The sequence below is a fragment of the Electrophorus electricus genome, chromosome 14 (assembly GCF_013358815.1).
Source record: "Electrophorus electricus isolate fEleEle1 chromosome 14, fEleEle1.pri, whole genome shotgun sequence".
In the NCBI taxonomy this organism is placed as follows: Eukaryota; Metazoa; Chordata; class Actinopteri; order Gymnotiformes; family Gymnotidae; genus Electrophorus; species Electrophorus electricus.
The window spans coordinates 2718785-2739968 of NC_049548.1; the positions used below are offsets into that span (position 1 = coordinate 2718785).

At 45.1% G+C, this 21184-nt stretch overlaps 1 protein-coding gene across 1 annotated transcript; it reads right to left on the minus strand.

Annotated features, from left to right (window-relative positions):
• Positions 1-1977: 1977 nt before the first annotated feature.
• hectd2 (HECT domain containing 2) lies at positions 1978-19658 on the minus strand. The gene is made up of 21 exons (XM_027013479.2): positions 18811-19658; positions 17793-17919; positions 16036-16174; positions 15829-15931; positions 15140-15229; positions 14929-14993; positions 14776-14821; positions 13587-13696; positions 13006-13154; positions 12755-12878; positions 12323-12419; positions 11531-11638; positions 11072-11204; positions 10112-10200; positions 8205-8363; positions 6527-6601; positions 6259-6346; positions 6016-6122; positions 3970-4085; positions 3614-3757; positions 1978-3493 (listed from the first exon to the last, which is right to left on the minus strand). The coding sequence occupies exons 1-21, from the start codon at positions 18883-18885 to the stop codon at positions 3373-3375; spliced, it is 2265 nt and encodes a 754-aa protein (XP_026869280.2). The 5' UTR covers positions 18886-19658; the 3' UTR covers positions 1978-3372.
• Positions 19659-21184: the final 1526 nt, after the last annotated feature.

The following is a 21184-nucleotide window of genomic DNA, read 5'->3' on the forward strand; positions in this document are numbered from 1 at the left end:
CTGAGGGGGGATTAACCCTGTAAGAGCTGCCAAGGACACTTGGAAAGGACACACTGGACACACTGAAACTCGCTTAACATTGTTTATGGTTCAATTAATTACATACTGACTGTGTTTCAGTTGAAGCACTGAGTGTATTTCAATCGGAAGTGTCTTCCATGCTACTGTTGGGAACTCTGCCATGGCAAATCTATATGGGGTCTTAACTGTGCTACTGGAAGCACTAAAATAATGCCAAATGTTTCTTAAAATTATTCTCACCCCAATGGCCTGTGTCAAATTAAAACACCATCCTCACATGGCTCTGAGGAGTGTTGCCCAATAAGGTGCATTTGACAAAAAATACCATTTTATATATCCTAAGTTTGGGTGCTTGAAGAAAGTGCTTTTATCTTTTATGGAGTGCTATATTTTTTTATTTTATGTTCATTAACAAATGCACTAAGATGTGGGTAGGATGGATATGTTAGTTGTTATAAGCGATTAGTTGGTTTTAATCCATGCCCAGTTCTCTTTACATTTATTGCACTAACAGAACTGTGTACACACAAGAGGCTGTAATGACCATAATGACATGTAATTAGATCAAAATGCTTAGAACAGCTAACACCATTTAGCCAGTGGCGATGTGTATTCAAATTATGAGACATTAATGGGAACTGCATGCAGCGGACTGAACCTTTGTCCAAAGCCTGCTGTGCTGTGATAGCCGCAGTCCGGGGCAGATCAACAGAACGGACAGGTACGGTGCCTGACTGCCGCAATGATCAACACCTGACACCTCCCTTATTACAAGCTTTGTGCACAGGGCACCTGTTGCCTGAGTTCATCACCTACAGGGTTTTGGCCACGGTCCATCTCTGCTGCCTGAACGTCTCCCCGACCTGCTGTGGCTGTCGGACGAGTGGCTGGTCGGGGTGTGTGTCTCCAAAGCCCAGCCTCCTGACTCATCCCCTCCCCAACGCCCACAAACAGGATGCGCTGAACATTCCTGCCCATCGACTGTTCGTACACCGCAAGGGTGGTATGCCCAACAAAACGGATGCCCTTGACCTGAAAAAAAGCTCTCTGCTGGTTCTTCACACACACTCACACACACACCCACACCCACACCCAACCTGAGGCGTGGACAGGTGACTGTGATAAGAGGCGAGGTTCGGGAAGGCCACCGTAATGACAGCGAGGCCCAGTCTGCTGCTCGGCCTCCTAGATAAGGCCCTGAGCCTTGTGTAAATATAGGCTTCAGAGACCCTGGAGCCAGAGGCAGACATCAGCAAGGCCTTTAACAGAACCTCTGCAGAGCTGTTGGGGTCAGCAGCCATGAATGAATCACTTAACTCAGAATTGGTGACGGAGCTTTACATAAGCCACGCCAGTGAGTCAGTGAGAAGTTTAACACTGGAACAATCTGGAAATAATTACAAAACAGCCCAGCCAACCATTTTAGACATTAACTTTGCAACACAAACATTCTGCTTTGCCTTTTTAGGCATCAACATAGATTGTAAACTGGTAGAACCTTATTTCACAGAGTGACTTCTGTCTCACAGCCAAGACAAAAAGCCACATTCCTTTTCTGAGTTCTAATCAAATTTATTTAACATTGAATGGAGTTCATGCAACTGACTGGTTATTCTGACGCAGCAGGTTTGGCCTCTGAACAGCTTCCAGTAATGAAGGAAAGACACAAACACGGAATAATTGTTTTCTTGCGATGCTGAAATCTTCCAGTGAAAAGCATCACATCTATAAACATGCAGTCGCGACTGTCTACCTCTGCACTATTCTACCGACACCCATAACCACGCAGTGAGTGACAAACTGTAAAGGAAATGACAGCAACTTCAAGTAAACTGTCAGCAGTCTCTCGGTGAATGGAGTCCCTCTGACCTTCAGATTCTGCGCATAACAGACTCGGGTTTCAGTTGTTTAAAAAGAGAGAGAGGGAGAAAAGGAGACAAATAACACCAAGCATGATGAAAGATTGATCAACGACATCACATGCACAGCGATGTTGCTGTAGAACTTTAATCAAAGGAGGAGCAAAGAAATAAATATGTGGTAAATACATTTGTATTCAGTCATACAAGTCAATAAGCAATAAAGTGAACATTTGCAAGATCCTGGGAGACAAAGGAGATAAAAATAATTGATGTAACATCTATCTAGGCCAAAACCAGGTCCAACGCTTTCGGTTGGTGGGTGCAACAAATGATTTACGCAAGGAGGCTCATGAGAGGCTCTCACTATTACGGTCACTCAATATCAAACCATTCTGTTAGTATGAATGGTTATATAACTAATGCCACTATTCTCACATTTTCATTTGTTTTTGACGTTACTAATCGATACGTGAAAAACAATTGCAAACTGGACATTATAGAATAAGTTAATATCCACATTATTGGATTTTGCTTTCGTCTGCTCTGTACTGAATAGGAGCCAGTATAACTATCACAAAATATATCTAGTGCAGAAATGCAAACATTCCTCATGGCTAGGCACAGAAACTGTCACCGTAACAAGCACAGAAACAGACGTGTCAGGATGGTTGCCTTCCTTTCACACAGAGTAAGAAAGGGGTCGTCAATATTTTCAGAATTATATACATAACAAAATCCATCTGAGCAAAAAGACAATCTTCCAATTAAACTTTGGAATCATTAATAACAATAAAAGCCCAACACCGGAAAACAGAAGGAATGCACTGAGACATTTGCAGTCTGAAAAAGCTTTGTATCACTGACAAAAGAGTGTAGCCTGGGAGCCACAGTACTGTCACTTTAAGGATTCAGACCAGAGGCGGTGCAAGTGACAGACTGTGCCAAGCTATTTTAACAGAGGCAGCCTCTCTGGACTATTTTCAGCCCACTTCACTGCAGGACTGTTGGATTACATAAAACCACACCCAGACACTCAAAGTCTCCATGCTGGGAAGTTTAAGTTTTTTATATGGTGACAATTTAAATCATTTTCCTCCATAACCCCACAAATGCTGGTGCTTTACTAAATCCTTGAAAATATGAAGTGCTGATATTCTCTGTCATCAATATAAAATAAAAAATATTCTATGTGGACCTTGATGCACATAATGCAAATATAAGTCCGAATCCTGACTTGGATTTAGGTTTAATTGGATTCTTCCTAGAATTCTGGTTCATGACAGGGTCTATCACCACTCTCATACACAGTACAACATAACACATCACAGCCATATCCAACGGCCAAAAGCCAGTTAAACGTCAGATCTGGCGTTCCAGAACTCATGTGTCTAATGTATCTTAATATTCTCTCCCGGAAGAGCCTGTCTTTGTCAAAGACGGATAAGTGGAAGGACGAGTGGGATTTCTCTCTCCTCTGGACTCTTACGGTTTACTCTAAGCCAAAGCCCTCGGCATTTGAGATGGCAACAGTCAGCTTTTGCCGCAGTTCTTTCTTGCTCTTGTAGGGCGGTAGGCAGATCTGGTTAAAGCACGTGTGTGACACTGGCAACCTGAACAGAAGAAACGTACACTTTGAAGTAGCCGGAATTAGGGCTTAATCTGATGAATTAGGGCTTAATCTGATGAAGCAAACGCACAGTTACTGAGCTATCCTCCAGCAGCTTCCTTACCAGTCCGTGGAGACATCGATCTTGGAGATCTTGAAGTTGAGGTCAGCCATCCCTCCCACAGGAAGGCGGTCGCTTCCCGTGGTGAAGTGCAGCAGCTTCTTCTGCAGCTCCAAGGGGAACGCCAGTACCACGTCCCAGAATGCACTGCAACACCAAACAAAGCATTCATTAAATTATACATTTGGTTTGTTTACAGAAACACATAGTGGTTTGTGCAAATATAGCCACTGGAATAAAAACCAAATTCATATACATTACTATAACCATTTAAAAAAAATCAAGTGTCGCTTTGTGTAAACATTAAAGCAGGCCAAACTACTTCAGTGAAGTACATTTATGAGAGCAGAGGGACTCACCGGATGGTGAGGTCTGCCTTGTTGTAGCCTTCGTACAGTGCCACCCTCTGCAGAGAGCTCATGTCCAGGTTTGGACTCCCACAGACCAGGATCTCAACTTCTTCCGGTCTCAGCAACTGTGATAAAATGAACCACCAAAATGCAGCAGAGTTCAAATGCAAAATTCCCAGTCGGACCAGTCCCACTGTGCTTCGATGTTGCTTTGTCATAGTTTATGTTGGCCAAAGTGTTCAAAGCATGTCAGTGGAGCATTGGCCACAGATAATTAATATAATTCATATATTATTGTCTTGGTGCAAACACATTATTAGAAGTTTTAAACCTAGCTACACCCCATGGTGGGGCACATTTACATTCAACAGCGAAAGCATGGCAAAGGTTGTCACAATGGTGCTCTCTAATCTGTCATGCCCCGCCCTCTTTATCCCACACACTCCCCCAGCACCAGAGGGTGAGCCATTACCATCTCTGCACCTCTTGCATAAGCAATGCAGCGATGCAGTCAACTGTTGCATAACTCACAGAGCAGAAGGGGGTTTCAAATGGACTGCATTCGCCATTAGTAGGCTGGAAGGATTTGGTCTACTGGCTTTTACCTTTCTCACCGTTGCCTGAGCAGCTGTGTACATACCAGAATCCTTCCTTCCATAAGGCTCCTTTGTGATATTACACGTCGCCTAGCTGTCTGAAAAACGCTGATTCGGAATGATCTAGCATAGGCGTTGAATTTCCTCATCTTGGTCAGAGCTAGATGGGTATCCCTGTTTGTATCTCTCTCTTTCTCTCTTTGGTTAGCGAAACATTTGGAAGAGCAAGCTGTGTTCAGACACACGCTACCATATTTGGAAACGTAATTTTTATCCAAGACAAACACGTGCAATTTTAGCTTTTCTCCACCCCTTAAAGTCCATGAAAGCAAACAAAAGCAACCTTCAGCTTCAAGTACTTTCCTACTATTGAAAATGAACATAAAGCCCCAATGTCACTAATAAAAAGACTACAAAAAAAAAAAGGAAATTAAAAAATAGGCACAAGCACGACTGGAACCAGCAACAATGGCTTGCAAATGGAACGTGCAGTGTCACCAAACGCCCAACCAGCTTCTGCAGGCTGGGCTTTTTCTCTCTGCATCTGAGCAGGTCGTGATAGGGACACAAAAGGAAATTTCCAGCACGAGCTCACAGCAGAGGGCTACATTAAGGTAGTGAAACAGCACTGGCTGCCTATCCGCGTGCGTTCCATCGCACCGAACCGCAACGCCTGCAACCTGAAGGACAACTGCGCGTTCAGGGCCGTGCGCGTTACAGTGTGCATGAGAAAGGGCGCTTTGTGAAGACTGTAGCTGAAATGCGAGAGGGGGATGCTGGGTTTGCACGTCTTCAACAAGTCGCAGTGGCTCAAGGGCCAAGATATTGCGGCAGACTGAGCGCACGCACCACACCCCCGGCGCCTTGGAGCCCGGCCAGGAAAGGGGGAGGGAAGATCAGGCAGGCTTCTCACACACCCACCACACACACACACACACACACACACACACACACACACACCCACCATACACACACACACACACCACACACACACACACACACACACACACACCATACACACACACCCACCATACACACACACACACACCACACACACACACACACACACACACACACACACACCACACACCCACCATACACACACACACACATACACACCCACCATACACACACACACACACACACACACACACAAACACACACACACAAACACACACACACACCCACACACACACACACACACACACACACACACACACACACACACACACAGCAGCGTTTGAATCCTTTAGCGTCTTAATGCAAGTAGTAGAACTTTCTAAAGTGCACTGACCTCAGTGCTTAACTGTGTTGTCCTAGCAACAGCTTGCCCGCAGGGGGAAGAATTACTTTTCTAATCTAAGGAACAAGTGTGTTAAAATGGGTTTTAAGGCAACAGAAGACTTAAAAGATGCCCGTTTGGACAGAGAGTTTAGATTACACAACATGAATAACTCACCATCAAGGCATTGGAGGCACACACACTGTGAAACCCATGATAGAATGATGCAAACTGCCTGTAGATGGATTTATTCAACAGGAAATCGATGTATAGCTGGACATACTCTGCAAAGTGACATGTAGATAATGTTAGATACCAGCACAATCACAACACTATGCAATATCTGCTGAGAATATGGGTTGCCTGTCTCCCAGTGTGGCGTTTGGCTGGAGGCCTAGTTATGGGTAGGAGCTTAGTCACCTTTTCTGTTCTGGTTGGTAACGGGGATCTTATCGCCCCCTGGTTTCAGGTTATATGACTTGACTACTCCAAGTTCTTCTTGGAAAACCTAGAAAGATGAACACTAACATGAGTTTTTGCTCTCAACATTCATTATCACTCAGGTTATTATCCCCCCCCCCCCCCCACAACATTCATCACTACCATGACACAGTGCCATGTGGGCTACAAAACCATGTAGTCTCTAAACGTTTTACTGCACAGAGACAAGTCTGTGAGAGCAGCGCACCTGAAAGGTCGTATAGAAGTCCTCTTCCACGTTTCCTTCATAGCTGAGTAGCTCCCCAAGACCATGAGCAAGATCCTGAAACACAAACTATTAGTGTATCGAGCGGACCTGGGAGAGCCATGAGCAACTGAAAAGATCGACGAACCCACACAAATCATAGATTCAAAAGACACACCGTTCAGATACTAGAACTCCACGGGATGGTGCAGTTACAGAAGCAGAAACTGATAAGAAATTAACCACATGCTTTGTACTAGGGGAAAAAGAAAGTTCATTTCTGTGTTTGAAATTAATTATCTGTTCATTGGAAAAACATGAGAAAGGCTAAATGAAGCTAAAACGTGCCATGAACGAATAATAACTCCATCCACTGTTTTATAACAAAGAACTACAGTTCACACAGATGGGACTGGCCTGTTTAATCCAAACCTTTCTACCAATAAAGTCCTACGAAGTGCTGAGAGGAAAAAAGACTGGTGCTGCAATTCTCTCTCTCTCTCTCTCTCTCTCTCTCTCTCTCTCTCTCTCTCTCTCTCTCTCTCTCTCTCTCTCTCTCTCTCTCTCTCTCTCTCTCTCTCTCTCTCTCTCTCTCTCATTAAACAGCCTTTCACTCTTTCCAGTGGTTCCAGCTGTACATTGCTGATGGAAATACTATCTGAAACTGGGGCTCGAGAATTGCCCAGGGGTAAGAGCTTATGCGAGGACGCCAGAAACGCCTCTTAAAACGGAACATCTGCTTCACTTAACACTCAAGCTGAAAGCACTGCGAACGAAGAGAAAATATTAACTGTATAAAAGCTTCCGCCTGAATGCGGCCGTTATATGCACAACAATATACAATAATCTTCAAAATATATGCGCTTTATTTGCTCGATCACTTGTTGCTAAAACGTATTTAACGGAGCGGGGCCTTAGTAAGCTTTGGGCGCCCTCTAGTGGACGACAACAAAATCAAGAGAAGTTTATATTGGAGAAGGAAAGAGTTACATCACCAGAATCCAAAGACGGCAGGCCGCTCATATTCAAATGTTCTACACAGATGATTAAAATCTTACTACTGGTAATTCATAATAAGACTACAGCATTATAGAGCATCTGATACTATACGCCATTCCATCTTTAAAATATGTCAAACTGAGGGAATGAGCCAAATTTGTGGCCAGAAGAGTGTCAGAGCAAAGCCAGTTATTTATCAGCGGCGTCTCCCACCGCTGTCCTGAGGGCCGGGGCAACAATGTGCCATCTGGAGCATCTTAATAATCTGAAGAGAGCGCCCAGGCGCTGGTGCACTGCCTAGCAACAGAACCATAAGGGTAGGGGTGAGGGGGGGGCTGGCCGAGGGGGGCCGCAACACTGCAGGTGCCATTTCAAATGCTGATGTCTCTCTCTCTCTCTCTCTCTCTCTCTCTCTCTCTCTCTCTCTCTCTCTCTCCCTCTCTCTCTCTCTCTCTCTCTCTCTCTCCCTCTCTCTCTCTCTCTCTCTCTCTCTCTCATATACAGTACAAGGTAAAGGGTTGTGTTACCAGTGTGTGTGTGCTGTATTTTTTTGCTTTTAACATCCAGAGCCTGACGTAAAGCTGTCACGGTCATGTGTGAATGACGGGGACAGCTTGGGCCCCTTAATGAGCACAGTGTGGGGGAAGGCGGGAAAACAACATGTCACAGCTTGCGTACATACAGGCATAATCTGCTGCAGGTCGTCCAGGGTGAGGGTTGCCATGCCGACAGGGGCGTCAGGGTCACACGGCACAACGGGAGGGGTCAGCAGCTTCTTGTAGACACAAGGCGGGAACCGGATGTCCAGGGTGATGCTGTTGTACACGGCCAGGCCCATGAGCTGAGGCAGGCAGGGTTAAGGGTGAACAGCTGCACAGAGGCACCAGCTTCTCTATCGAACCTGGCAAACACACACACACACGGCTTGCAAACTCTAGTCCGATCCGTCACAGCACACATAAAGCGTCTACTCATACTCGTCAAAGTAAAACTGTTGCGGATTCATTTTTGGCAGTGAAAGGTTAAAAAACCCCAAAGAAACAGTGTTATGCTGAACTCACGATTTTTGCATCTACTCTGTGAATGCGTGATAACTGAGACAAACGGCTGCTAAGCTGCTCATGTGAGCGTTACACTATCAGCACTCTCAGAAAGGCGGAGAGAATGCCCAACAGGTGTAGAATACATTTAGTGGAGAATGTGAAGAGGCTGGCCCTGAGTGCTTCCAGCTGACAGCCCAGGACCATGTGCTCCCCACATGCACACAGGATGAACAAAAGAGAAAGAGTGGAAAGAAAAAGAGACATACAGTGAGAGCGAAAGACAGAAAATGAGGGGGTGAGAGAGGAGGAGGGAAAGAGAAAAGGGCAGGATTTTAGCAGAAGGAGTTTAAATTTTTTCCGTGATGGCTTGAGCATCAAGGCAACGCAAGGCCAGCCCCCGGGCCTCTCTGAGCAAGACAAAACAAAAAGACAAAAGACGCTTCTTTCATCACAGTGACCTGACGTGACACAGCACTTCTAGGCTTTGGTCCCACTTGTGTGTGTGTGTGTGTGTGTGTGTGTGTGTGTGTGTGGGAGAGTGTGTGTGAGTGTGTGTAGTTAGTTGCCCCGGCCTGGACAAAACAATTAGAAGACTGTTGGTGGGACTCGGTAGGTCTTGCTACCTCGTCTGCTTCCACACACTCACCCCCAGCGTGGCCTGCTTCCACACACTCACCCCCAGCGTGGCCTGCTTCCACACACTCACCCCCAGCGTGGCCTGCTTCCACACACTCACCCCCAGCGTGGCCTGCTTCCACACACTCACCCCCAGCGTGGCCTGCTTCCACACACTCACCCCCAGCGTGGCCTGCTTCCACACACTCACCCCCAGCGTGGCCTGTTTCCACACACTCACCCCCAGCGTGGTCTGCTTCCACACACTTACCCCCAGCGTGGCCTGTTTCCACACACTCACCCTCAGCGTGGCCTGCTTCCACACACTCACCCCCAGCGTGGCCTGCTTCCACACACTCACCCCCAGCGTGGCCTGTTTCCACACACTCACCCTCAGCGTGGCCTGCTTCCACACACTCACCCCCAGCGTGGCCTGCTTCCACACACTCACCCCCAGCGTGGCCTGCTTCCACACACTCACCCCCAGCGTGGCCTGCTTCCACACACTCACCCTCAGCGTGGCCTGCTTCCACACACTCACCCCAGCATGGCCTGCTTCCACACACTCACCCCCAGCGTGGCCTGCTTCCACACACTCACCCCCAGCGTGGCCTGCTTCCACACACTCACCCCCATCTCGCTGGGTGCTCTCATTAGGGCCATGAACTACGCTTGGTATAATTATGCATTTTTTAGCATGTCGTTAACAGGCCCTGAAATGTTCAAACCCCGCTGATCAGTCTTCTCCTTGGTGGCGGCTCAAACGGCGAGCCGCTGATGAAGATAAGCACTTATCAATGCCAGCGAGCCTCTCGACACACTTGCGGCGTTAAGCGGTGGGTGGGCCCCTCTAGGCGGACGCAGACCTGATGTTTACGAGGCTGCGCTGGGGCTCCCAGCATAGTCGCATGTGCAGCGTATGAAAGGATACAGCTCCCACCAGCCGGAACTCTGAACAGTTGTCACACTTCCAGCTGCTGAACCAGTGACAGTGCAAGTCCTTCACGTACATGAACATGCCTGCCAAAGACACACAGCATCGCGCTTCAGTGACGCCGAACAATGCACAAACAATGTGGATCAATAAACAGTATTATGGAATTATGCCCAATTCCAGATTGTAAGAAGGTACCTGTAAATATAACGATGAGATTAAATCTTCAAAAGCGAATGGCATAAAAAAAAAAAACGGCATAAAAAACTCTTATTTAAATCAACAGGCTCTCATCCATTCCTTAATTTCACATTACACGTAATATATCACAAGTTTTAAAAGGTTATTAAATTATTTTTCTCTTTAAGAGAACAATAATTTTATTTATATAAGAGTAAATGTAATATATTGCATGAACATTTAGAGCACTTTGGCAATGTGTCTCTGTTTAATCAGTCCCAGACTTACCACATTTCTAAATTAGAAATGGCTGAGAAATTCATTTCTGACTCATGTTACTCTGAGTTGTAAGATAGCTGCAGGCTTGCGTCTGCAGAATAAGAACAATTCACACACATACACATACATAAACAAGAAAAAAACCCACTAAATATGATGTCTGGTTATAATTGTTTTGTCATCACTTTCTATCTTAAGTCAGGGCACGAGTCATAGGTTCTCCCAGTCCAAACTGAGTTGGTCATGTGGTCTGAATCACACGTTCCCCGAGCAAGAATACAATGTGGCAAAACGATAGGAAATTGAATCCCTCTGGTTTTTATAAGAGGGAAATCTGTTCTACTGTATAAGAGTGAGCATGGCCTCAGCACGTACGGCAGATATCTTGGCTACCTAAATGATCACAAATCATGGCCAAGAACATGCACAGCAGTAGCAGAGTGAGTGTATCCTGGCGGACGGCTGCGAGAGCCGCGCCATTTTTCCGGACCATCTCACCGTAGTCAGTGTGAAAAATCTGTCGAATCAGGAGAAGAAACCACTCCTTTGTGAGTCCGCCCATGTCCAAGCCTGCTTCCCCAACGAATGTCACTTTCAGCTTTTTCTTCAAGTCTGCTCTCTTTCTCGAAAGCTATTTTTTAAAAAAGAACGGAAAAAAGAACACATGTATGATGGGGCCATTTTTCCAAATTAAGCCATAGCCAGACTTAAAATTTTCCAGACCAGACTATACTTGCTCTTGGCCAAAAGTACACTCTCTCTCTGTTTCGAGAAAATATAAAGTAGAACGCACTGCCGCTTTGCAAAAAACCAACTCTAAATATGTACAAATGCCGCTACATTATTCTTACAGCGCTGCACATTTCTCAGGGACTCGGGGCTAGCAGCAGCGGGCGGAAGAAACAGGCAGATGCTGTCTGCGCTCTGGGTTCACATAGCTGGAGCAAGTGTGATTACCTCATCCAGTGAGTCACTGACCAGTTGCTGACGCCTCACTTTAATGTTGAGGAAGAGGAGACTCATATCCACCCTCTGTCTGCGAGAGACCTTATCCACCAGGGTTTGCTGTGGCCGAAACACAAAGCCATATGTTTAGTCAGTCAGCAAGCCTGTTCACTTAAGCCTGCTGTCTCATCGCTTTCTTTTTAACGGATTAATGTTGGCTTCTGGTGAACGGTGGCGATGTTTTGGTCTGCGTTAGCGTGTCGGCCACTTCGGCGTTGCCGCGGGTCAGAGCGTGGGCTCCCATGGTGCTCTTAAGCACACAGCTGGGGAGATTCCCACCACGCTGAGATGCAGACGGCAGTGCGTCTGTTCAGCTTTGTCCTCTGCTCGCACAGCTGTTTGGGGAAAGCTTAGAATTCCACCGGAAAAAAGCTGCAGCTCGCTGATGCAGCCCCACCCTTCACAAGACGGTTATCGGGAAAAAACCCCATCCAGCGTTCATTTTTCAGTAGATACAGCGGTTTGTCCCATCGGTGAGGCTTGGATTTGGGGTTACTAACAGGCCTCACTTTCTTTAGGCCTGAAGCCTTGTTTTTTTTTTTTAAGTGTAGAGGAAAATGTGTGGTCGGGTGTATCACGTGACCTCATGGAGGAGTCTACGAGTGCTGAAGTTCTTAAATGAACAGCTCAAGTCTGAAGACAGCTGTATAGACAGTTTGCATGGCAACGTTCCCGGCTCAATCCGGGGGCTTGGCAGCACCACTGCCTCTGGAGAGACTGGTGGCGGAGCGGTGGAGCGCTCACCCTGGCCATGCTGATCATCTGCTGCTCCGAGTCCCTCTGTATGACGGCCTTCTTCACCACCGTGGACAGGATGAAGGGAAACTGGCAGAATGTGAACCTGAGCAGATGAGAGGAGAGAGGAGGGAAGTCAGGTCAGACCACAGAGGTTCAAAGGTCACCTCTGCACTAGTGAAAGTGTTTCCCTGTGACTATAAAATTATGCCCAATGTGACAGACACTGTATCTTATCTGTGTCTCGCTGTGTGTGTGGGGAGGGAGAAAAAACAATCAGCTGCTTTGGCATGAATTTCCAGCACTTGTAAGTAACGCTCCAGTGCTGAAGGCAAACAAGCTGGACTTCCTATTCTAGTGCATTTCCTAAAAGACTAAAGACTAAGAAAACACCTGCGGTGGAAGCATATTTTCATGCCAAACTATATTTTCATGCCACACCTGTTGGAATTTCCATTAGCTTGCCATGTCTGGTAGTCCTCCATGAAGTCAATGTGGTCCAGTGTGAGATTGTAGAAGTCTGCAAAGGGGAGGATTGGAGGAGTGGAAATGCTGTTTGCTCCATCTGTCAAGAGAGAAAGACATGAGGTTGGATCGCTCGAGAAGGCCGAGCTAGAGCGGGCTGTGCAGAGTTTGGAGTCGTGTGTCATCCTTCGGCCCTGCGCCGGTGTTCCGAACGTGCTGTTACTCACTGAGCAGGGAGAGGACCTTGGTGGCTGATGGGATCCACCATGAGCATTTGGCCATGGGCGGCAGCTCCTCCGGTTTGGCTGGGAACAAGCGCGTGGTTATGAAGAGCTGCAGGCGTTCCACCAGCTGCTTGAAACGCTTCTGAGACAGTCTGTGAGATCACACCCACACACACACACACACACACAGCAGCCAAAAACCTAGGGCTTAATGCTGTGTGGCCTTAAAAGATCCAGTTGCTGTTAAGGCAGCTGACTTACAGAGCGTTGGATCTCTGACCACACCTTAACAAAACTCCTCAAGACTACTCGAATTTCCAAAGTCCCTGACACATTTCTACCATTAAAATAAAATCTAAATGTAAAATGTAAAACTTTGCGCATATTGAGAATTATTTTTAATTACATAAACAGTATCTGGAGTTGATTATGCAGACAAATGTAAACACGCCTATAAAGATTGCTTTGTAAACCAGGTCTTCATAATGCAGGCCTTTCCTTGTTATGGCTGTACTTTGTGAATTGCTCCCTTAAGCAGCCCAGACTGCAAATGTCAGTGACAGAAAGGAACGTTTCAGACTCACTTCTTAAACCAGTGCATCAGGAAATGGTGGTCTGCTTCAGCCAGTGCGGCTATCTGCCTCAGTAAATGTGCGTAGATGACATATGTGGCTGTGCTGGCATACTGAGGGTTCTGCAACAAAGAGGAAGCTCTTTCAGCGCACTTCAAAAAGGAAACAGCTTCTCGTCTGGGAGCCGAGGAAGAAGTCTGGCTTTTAATAAAGAGTGGCACTGCAGCGGAAACCAGTGCTTCCCGCTCCAGCATGATCTCATCGGTTCCTCCGGCACAGCGCAAAAGCAAATAACAGCAGACGCTGCTGCACAGTGGCGGCAGACAGATCTGCCCAGTAATTGCTCTTGCCTTTCAATTTCACTGCATCTTTAAGAGATATGTAGGTCAGGGTACCCATCGGCAGCCTGAGAACTGCTATCATCAGAAGCTAATTTTAGACTAGATCAACCTCAGGATATGAAAATGATCAACTCCCATGACTACAACATCCTGACCAAATTGTACATTTACACAGGATAAAATGCAAAATATCCTATGCCATAAATGGAACAATCAAAACAAAATGTTCCAAAATTCTTCCAAGATCTAGCAAATCAACAATTCTTTAAACATATTCTCTCTCTCTCTCCCTCCCCCACCCCTCTCTGTAAGGCTTGCCAGTCTTTCCCAGACCTTAAGTCGATGGATGTGGCCTTATTTGGACAGCCCAGAACCAGTCTATGCTGGTCATGTGTGAAGTAAACACTTAGCTCACAATATACCGGCAGCCGAGCCCAGCCGCTCTGACTGCAGCTATGGCTGGAGTCAATGGTCCATGTGGTGAGAGCAGAGCCCACCACACCTCGTCTGGTCCTGCACTAGGCCTGCGTCTTGCTTGACGTGGCCACCGTCACACGAGCCGAGTTTAGGCCAAATCGGCTCCACGGCATCGCTCACAGGCACAACTATAAGTGCGTGCAAATAGCCGTCTTGGAGGAAATTATAGCTATTACTGAAAAGCACCACATGTCTTCGGCTTATAAAATGGAGGTAGTTTTCTATTCATTGCATGCTTCTGGCCTTTGGCGAGCTCAGCATGGAGAACCCTCAAGGGGGAAGTTTATAAACAAAGGACAACATTATGATTTTTTTTTTTTTTAATAACAGCATTTCATGATACATCAGAAAGTGTGAAAATCTGAAGAAAGAAAGCGCATTACCTGCACAAGGATGAAATACGCCCGCAGGTCATCCTTTGTCCTGGGCCTAAAAGACAAACCTGCAGCTGAAGTACTCCGCGTTAAAATGCAGCTCTCAGCAGGTTTAACGTCCTCTTGTGAAGGTTCAGTGAGTGAAAACAAAACAGCACTCACCCTTTCCACTCCCTTAATAAGCTATTAATGATTCCCTTCAGTACTGATTTCTGGGTGTCAGGGGGCTGGGAATTGGGAAGATTGAAAAGGACAAAATTCCCCAAGGAAGCAAAGAAGTAAACAGCAATGAAAACACACACAACAGTGCAACACGTATCCCAATAACACAAAACTTTACGCTTTTACAAAACTTTGTGTTTTCGCTACGCACCGTGTGAAGTAAGGCATCATAAACAGCGTTGACAAATTTGGTGTTTATTCCTGAGTCTTCAGTGGTGTTGAATGGAGCATTTGCTTCTTTCTGAGGAAAGCAAAACTGTCAGTTTCATAACTAAGGCATTAGGTGTCCAAAAAAAATAGATATTATTGCCTAAAATATGAGCGCAAAAACACTTTAATTACATACTGCATGAACTTTTGCTCAGTTGTTATAAATGCCATAATAAATCTATCAAATGGAGGATTAAAGGTCTCATATAGGCAGCACTCTCTACAGAAACCTTAAGCAGGTGCTCTTTTTTAACCTCTCTGAATGAGCTCATTCATTCACCTGGAGACCAAAAAGCAACGTTTGGGTTTCCCCTTTTCTCAGTTTGCACTGTTACTGTTTCACATGACCAAATTCCAGCAGCCCTGGACTTAGTCCTGAGACTTAACATTCTACCTTCTGCTAAGACCACACTGTCTTTCTGTGGAACTACCCATTTATGTATATACAAATTAGTGTATGCTGGAAAATAACAGCTAAAATATTATATGTGGTTCAAGTTAATGTAAGGGTGAGTTTAAAAAGAAAAAATAATATGAAACAAATCCATTGTAATACTTATTACATAGCTTGAATGAAAATCCATTATCTGAGTATTACTACTGAAACAACTTAACTACACTGTAACACACCTTAAAGGCAGCATTGAGTTCCAAAAAGGAGTCAAACGTGGTCAAGTAGAATTCATGGACTTGCTTCCAGTCACCTGAGATAGTGGCCTTCTCCATGTCCTCCCTACGTTCAGACAAACAAACACAGTGAAGTGTGCTCTCACAGGAGTGACCAGTGGCCTGACAGAACGAAACCGTGAGTCATCAGGGTGGAGGGAGAGTCCGTACTGAAACTCTTTGGCAGTTTTGGTCCGGATGGGAATGACGGGGTCTGAGGTGAAGCGAGCTCTAACCTCCGGAGGCAAAATGTCAATAGAGATTCTCTGTTTCTGTCTCACGTCTGGACAAATTGGGGGAAGCTCGCGCACTGTAGACAAAAAGACAAACACAGGTGTACAGCACAGACACATATGAACACCCACACCCACTTTTCTCAACACACACAAAACATGACCTCAAAAAAACAAACAAACAAAAAACAACAACACCCCACACCATGACCCGTCATCTGTTACAACAATCTGAATTTCACACCAGACAAAACGTTTCCATCTCGTAAAATATTGTGCTGTGTAAGCACGAGGTGCTTTCAGTGTGTGTGGAGGACACGACTTCTCCTGTCAGGAATCGTTGCCTTGGTGATAACCAGCTAAGTTTGCCTGTTTTAGCAGTAGATCCTCAAGCTTCCCCACATGATCCTCCACCTCCACACTCAAAGACGAGAAAACAAGATAGGAGACAGTCCTGCCACTAACCTCAGTGCCAAAAGAAAAAATCATCTCATTAATCAACATGACAAAGTCCCACAACCCAAACCGAGGCAGATGGAGTATGTGACAGGGTCTGCAACAGACTATGGTGCAAACAAAGTGCCCTTCCACATCAATAAGAACAGACTGGAGTCCTATTTAGGCAAATAACCCTTTGCATAAAATTAGAGCCTCATAGGAGAAATATTTTGAAAACATTACATAAAAGAATGCTCTCATAGTATCTGTATTAATAGTATATGATGTATTTTGGTTACAAATGATCTGTCAACAAAATTTCCTGTATTTTACCTGTGTATTTTGTATGTATTTTCTTTACAAAATATGTGGTAACTTTTTCAGGCCTACCAAAAACAAATGACAAAAGATATTTTAAAAGTGTTATTAAAGAACAGTTAAAGGACACAGATTTGGGAAACAAAAAAAAAAATCTCTGAACACGCTGAACGGTTTTCATCACTGTGCTCAGTCACAGCTAACCAGAACACTGCTGTGAAGCAAAATGAAATGATGGAACCCATCAAAAACCACACAGAGGACTTTGGACTCCATCAGATATTGTGCAACCATAAGCGGGAACAACTATATGAAGTTTCCCTATAAACCCGGAGGATAAGTGGGAACGCTTGGTGGGCAGACTGGGCCATTTTGGCCTCCACGGCTAGCTCCACACGGCTCTCCTCCGGCTCACCTCGAGCCGCAGGCCCAGAGGAGCAGGCCGCACCTCATTACCTCTCTGATTCGTCTGCGTGATGCATTGATCCCCAAGTCTCCCGCGACACCTTTGATCTCAGGGACAAAGAAAGAAAAGCACATGTGCCTGGAGTGCCAAATTGTTTGTTAATTCAAAGCAGCCTAAGGGACCACTTTGATATGTAAATGTAATTTTATCATTAAAAAATATATCATTTTCCCCCACTTGTCTGATATCTGCGTTTAATGACATTCACGTTTAAGCTGCATGAGGGTATCATCTGTGCTCAAAGCGATCCTTCAGGTAATTGTTGTTGTTGTTTTTGTTTTTTGGCAACAATAAAAAATGCGGTCTACTAAAGAGCTGAGAATTAGTGGGAACTTCTATATCTCATTTGGAGGATACAAAGGGCCAAATCACGCTATGCGCTTAAACCTCAACATCCGCCAAGCCGGTTGTCCGTTTATGAGTAACGAATGCTGAGACATCTGACAGAAGTTTAGGGAGGTGTGTGGTCTGACCTTGTCGGGCTGCAGGTATCAGGAGCTGTGTCGACAGGCCTGGGCTGCTTGACTCTCTTTTATGGTTCAGAGTGGAGAGGAAGCTGCCATATGAGGAGAACGGTATCTTTGGTCCGCGATCCAAACTCTGTCAAAGGGAACGAGCCCCATGTACGTTATATACATCGACAACCTGAGACAGTACGGCCGAATATGGACGAAAATATACGGGCCCCGGAGTAGAACCCTGAACACGATTCAGTGGGGTTTAAAGCTGCGACAGAGGACCACCTCTTAGCCTGAGAAAGGCGAAGCGCTGCGAGTGAGACGTGGAGCCGGACCAGCAGCGGTTTAACCAGTTCAAAGGCCTCTAATCTCAGCGTCACTATTCATCGCGTCTGACACACAGCGCAAGCCTTGAGGCAGACACAGTGAAGCGTGAAAACGTAAAATCTTTTCTTTGATTTGCTTTCATGAAAAGCAAATATATGGAGGGTGCCTCACAAAACAGGACAAAGTGTTAGCCAGATGTTCCCACCTTTGGTTTAATCAGTAATTTTACATTTTCGGCAACAAAAACAAGAGTTTAATAGGTTATATATTATATACTTTAATCAGGTATTGTATTTCGAATGTTTAATGATATGCGATAGTTAATTTATCAAATACATTTGAACAATAAAATAAATAAATCCATGCATATGTGCATACAAGAATCTAAACCCTGAGCAAAATGACCCAAAGTTTGGTATAGTTCATTACAATATGTCTTTATATTACCTAGAGGTATTACACCAAAGAAAATGAGCTTCTAAGCGACCTATGGACGGTTTAAACAACTATGTCAGATTTGGAGGACGCAGGGATTTACATCAACGTCCAATACTCCATCAGTGTAATTAGTTCATAAAGAAACCTCACACTGAAAAGAACAACATAATGATTTGGGTAAAAATACTAATGATGTAGCTGTTGATCAAACGAACAAACAAATACAGAGTTTCATCTGTAAACCGGGAGAAAGCCAGAAGCGTCTTACGTGATTTAGGATGGGAGGAAGTCTGTCCCTGTCCCTGTCTTCGAGCGAGTTACTCTCGCTCATATTTAGATGCATGTTCTTCTCGCTCAAGAACACTTTCGGACACAGTCACATGGCTCGTTCAGCTGCGGACAAAACCCGTTTCCAAGTTACGCAGAAGCTCCGTCTCCTCTACTCGAAGTTTCACTTCAGATTGCGGTAAACAAACGTAACGGTCCTGGCAGGATGACTCCGGTACGCTCCGTTCCTTCTGCGAAGCAGGTGAGCGTTGCAGACGACCGCCAAGCTGTAGGTACCGAAACAAACGCCAGCAGGAAGCGCAAAGCCGCGCTGGGTCACGCTGCGTTAGGGGAGCGCTGGGGTCTGTGTGCTCTCCTGCTGCACGCTGGCGCCATGTTGCTGGGGATGAGGCTGGCACTCACGGACTTGGAAACGGCCGCGGACGCGACGTAAGCGCTGCGCCACGTGCTGAGTCAGACCTGCTGCGCGCCCGTAACGAGAGCTCCGCTGCGGCTCTGCAGCGTTTTATACGCTGAACTGTAATATGCTATAATGTTGTTGTCGACATTGTTTCAGAGATAGATAGCGAGGTTGCCGTATTCGCAGGACAGAATTGCTGTTTATGGATGAAATACGAGCAACCTAAATCTTTGAGGTATCTATATTCAGATATTTCAAGAGCTGGCATAATGAAAAACTGCAACAATTATGGTTCAGTAACTTGTAATATAACAGAGCGGTATCCTTACATGCTGTCCCCAGATGTAGAGCTCAGATATGTTTATGCTCTAACATACTTGTTTAGTCCAAATTCACAAAATAACGAAAGATAAAAATTACTCGTTACAACTGAGGGCGAGTGTAACATCTGTAAGTAATACAGTGTGTGTGCGTGCGTGTGTGTGTGTGTGTGTGTGTGTGTGTGTGTGTATTAAATCAGATTACAATTTGGTTTTATTATTATTATTGCTATTGCTATCATTATACCCTCAGCTAGTTCACACACACACACACACACACACACACACACACACACACACACACACACACACACACACACACCACCAACAATGAACAGACTGAGGCATGAGATGCATTAAATACGCAAAGCTGCAAGACACTGAGTGTGATCTCATACCCTTCCTACCTCTCAAAGCACCAGGCCAACACGCCTGCTTAGAGGACATGGTGCGTCAAATTAAAAAGCTAAAATCTCTAAGTGTATGCGAGACAAACTCAGTAACGTGCATCATAAACCTCCCTGCACCAACACCTCCATTAACTACAATATGTCCGTGGTAGATTTGGTCTTTCTGATGTTTCTCTCTTTTGTTAGGTTATTTTTTTAACCTTATCTTTGTATGTTGAAGCTTAAGAACTCTTGATTTATTAGGGGAAAGGACAACATGGTACAGTCCTATGGCTCGTGTACCAGAGCCAAATGAATAAATAAGAATCATGAAACCAAGAAACTGAAAACTGAAGAGCCAAAAACAGGAATACAGATGGAGATAAAGGGAGGGGAACAAAGGAAATGCTTGTGCTGCTTTGAAAAAGAATTTTTAATTGTGCCTTTTTACAACAGTGGATCCACATGCGGCTCTCTGAGCCGAGTAAAACTATGCACGTTATACCGTCATGGGGAAAGCGTGCAAAATAAAACAGTTCTGCATCAGCAATTCGGGTGTAGCAGGCTTATAGTCTGCCATGCACCATAGCTGCTTTACAAAGTCAACCAGCAGGTGGCGAGAGAGCCCTTAGCGCGACGGATCGCATTCAAACCCGGAAGCCAGCAGAGGGCAGGCAGTCTAACAATGTACTGTACTGTTATGCAAAAGCACTTGCAAAAGCCTCTCAAGCCCCCAGTTACTTCTCTGTTACAAATGGCAGCTACACACAGTTGTTTTCACAGAAACACAAATGCTTATAGGTTAGGTAAAATAAGAGTGAAATTACTTTAATTGGTATATTTAAATTTTGTGATTTTGATTCTGTAATCCAGCAAATTAGATTTGAAATGAAGGAATTGTTATAAGACTAAATGTGCAAATTGTCAGTGATTTACATCTAAACTGGGGAAACCATGTAGGAACTACTGTGCTTTTTAATAGTCTCTTATTTATAGGGACCATAAATAATTGGCCAACCAGTTGCTCATGCATTTGTTGGCTAGCTCTGCATCACTACACAAGAAATAAAACACAAGAGTTGTTCATAGATGTCTCATATTCCATTTGGGGCTTGTTTCTGTTGCTTGCTGACCTGAAATGTGTCAGCATCAATAAAGCAGGCCATGGGATCAATAAATAAGTAAATTAATTAATTAAAAATCAGGAAAAATCAAAGAGTGGCAAAGACAAAACATGAATGTTCA

Bases quoted from the DNA above. Each gene is read 5' to 3' on its own strand.
- hectd2 (XM_027013479.2), bottom strand. From the start codon at position 18,885: ATGCATCTAAATATGAGCGAGAGTAACTCGCTCGAAGACAGGGACAGG. The intron at 15,230-15,828 runs GTGTGTTACAGT...TGCTTTCCTCAG, and splicing joins AACTCAATGCTGCCTTTAAG to AAAGAAGCAAATGCTCCATT. The intron at 3,758-3,969 runs GTGAGTCCCTCT...TTGGTGTTGCAG, and splicing joins AAGGCAGACCTCACCATCCG to TGCATTCTGGGACGTGGTAC.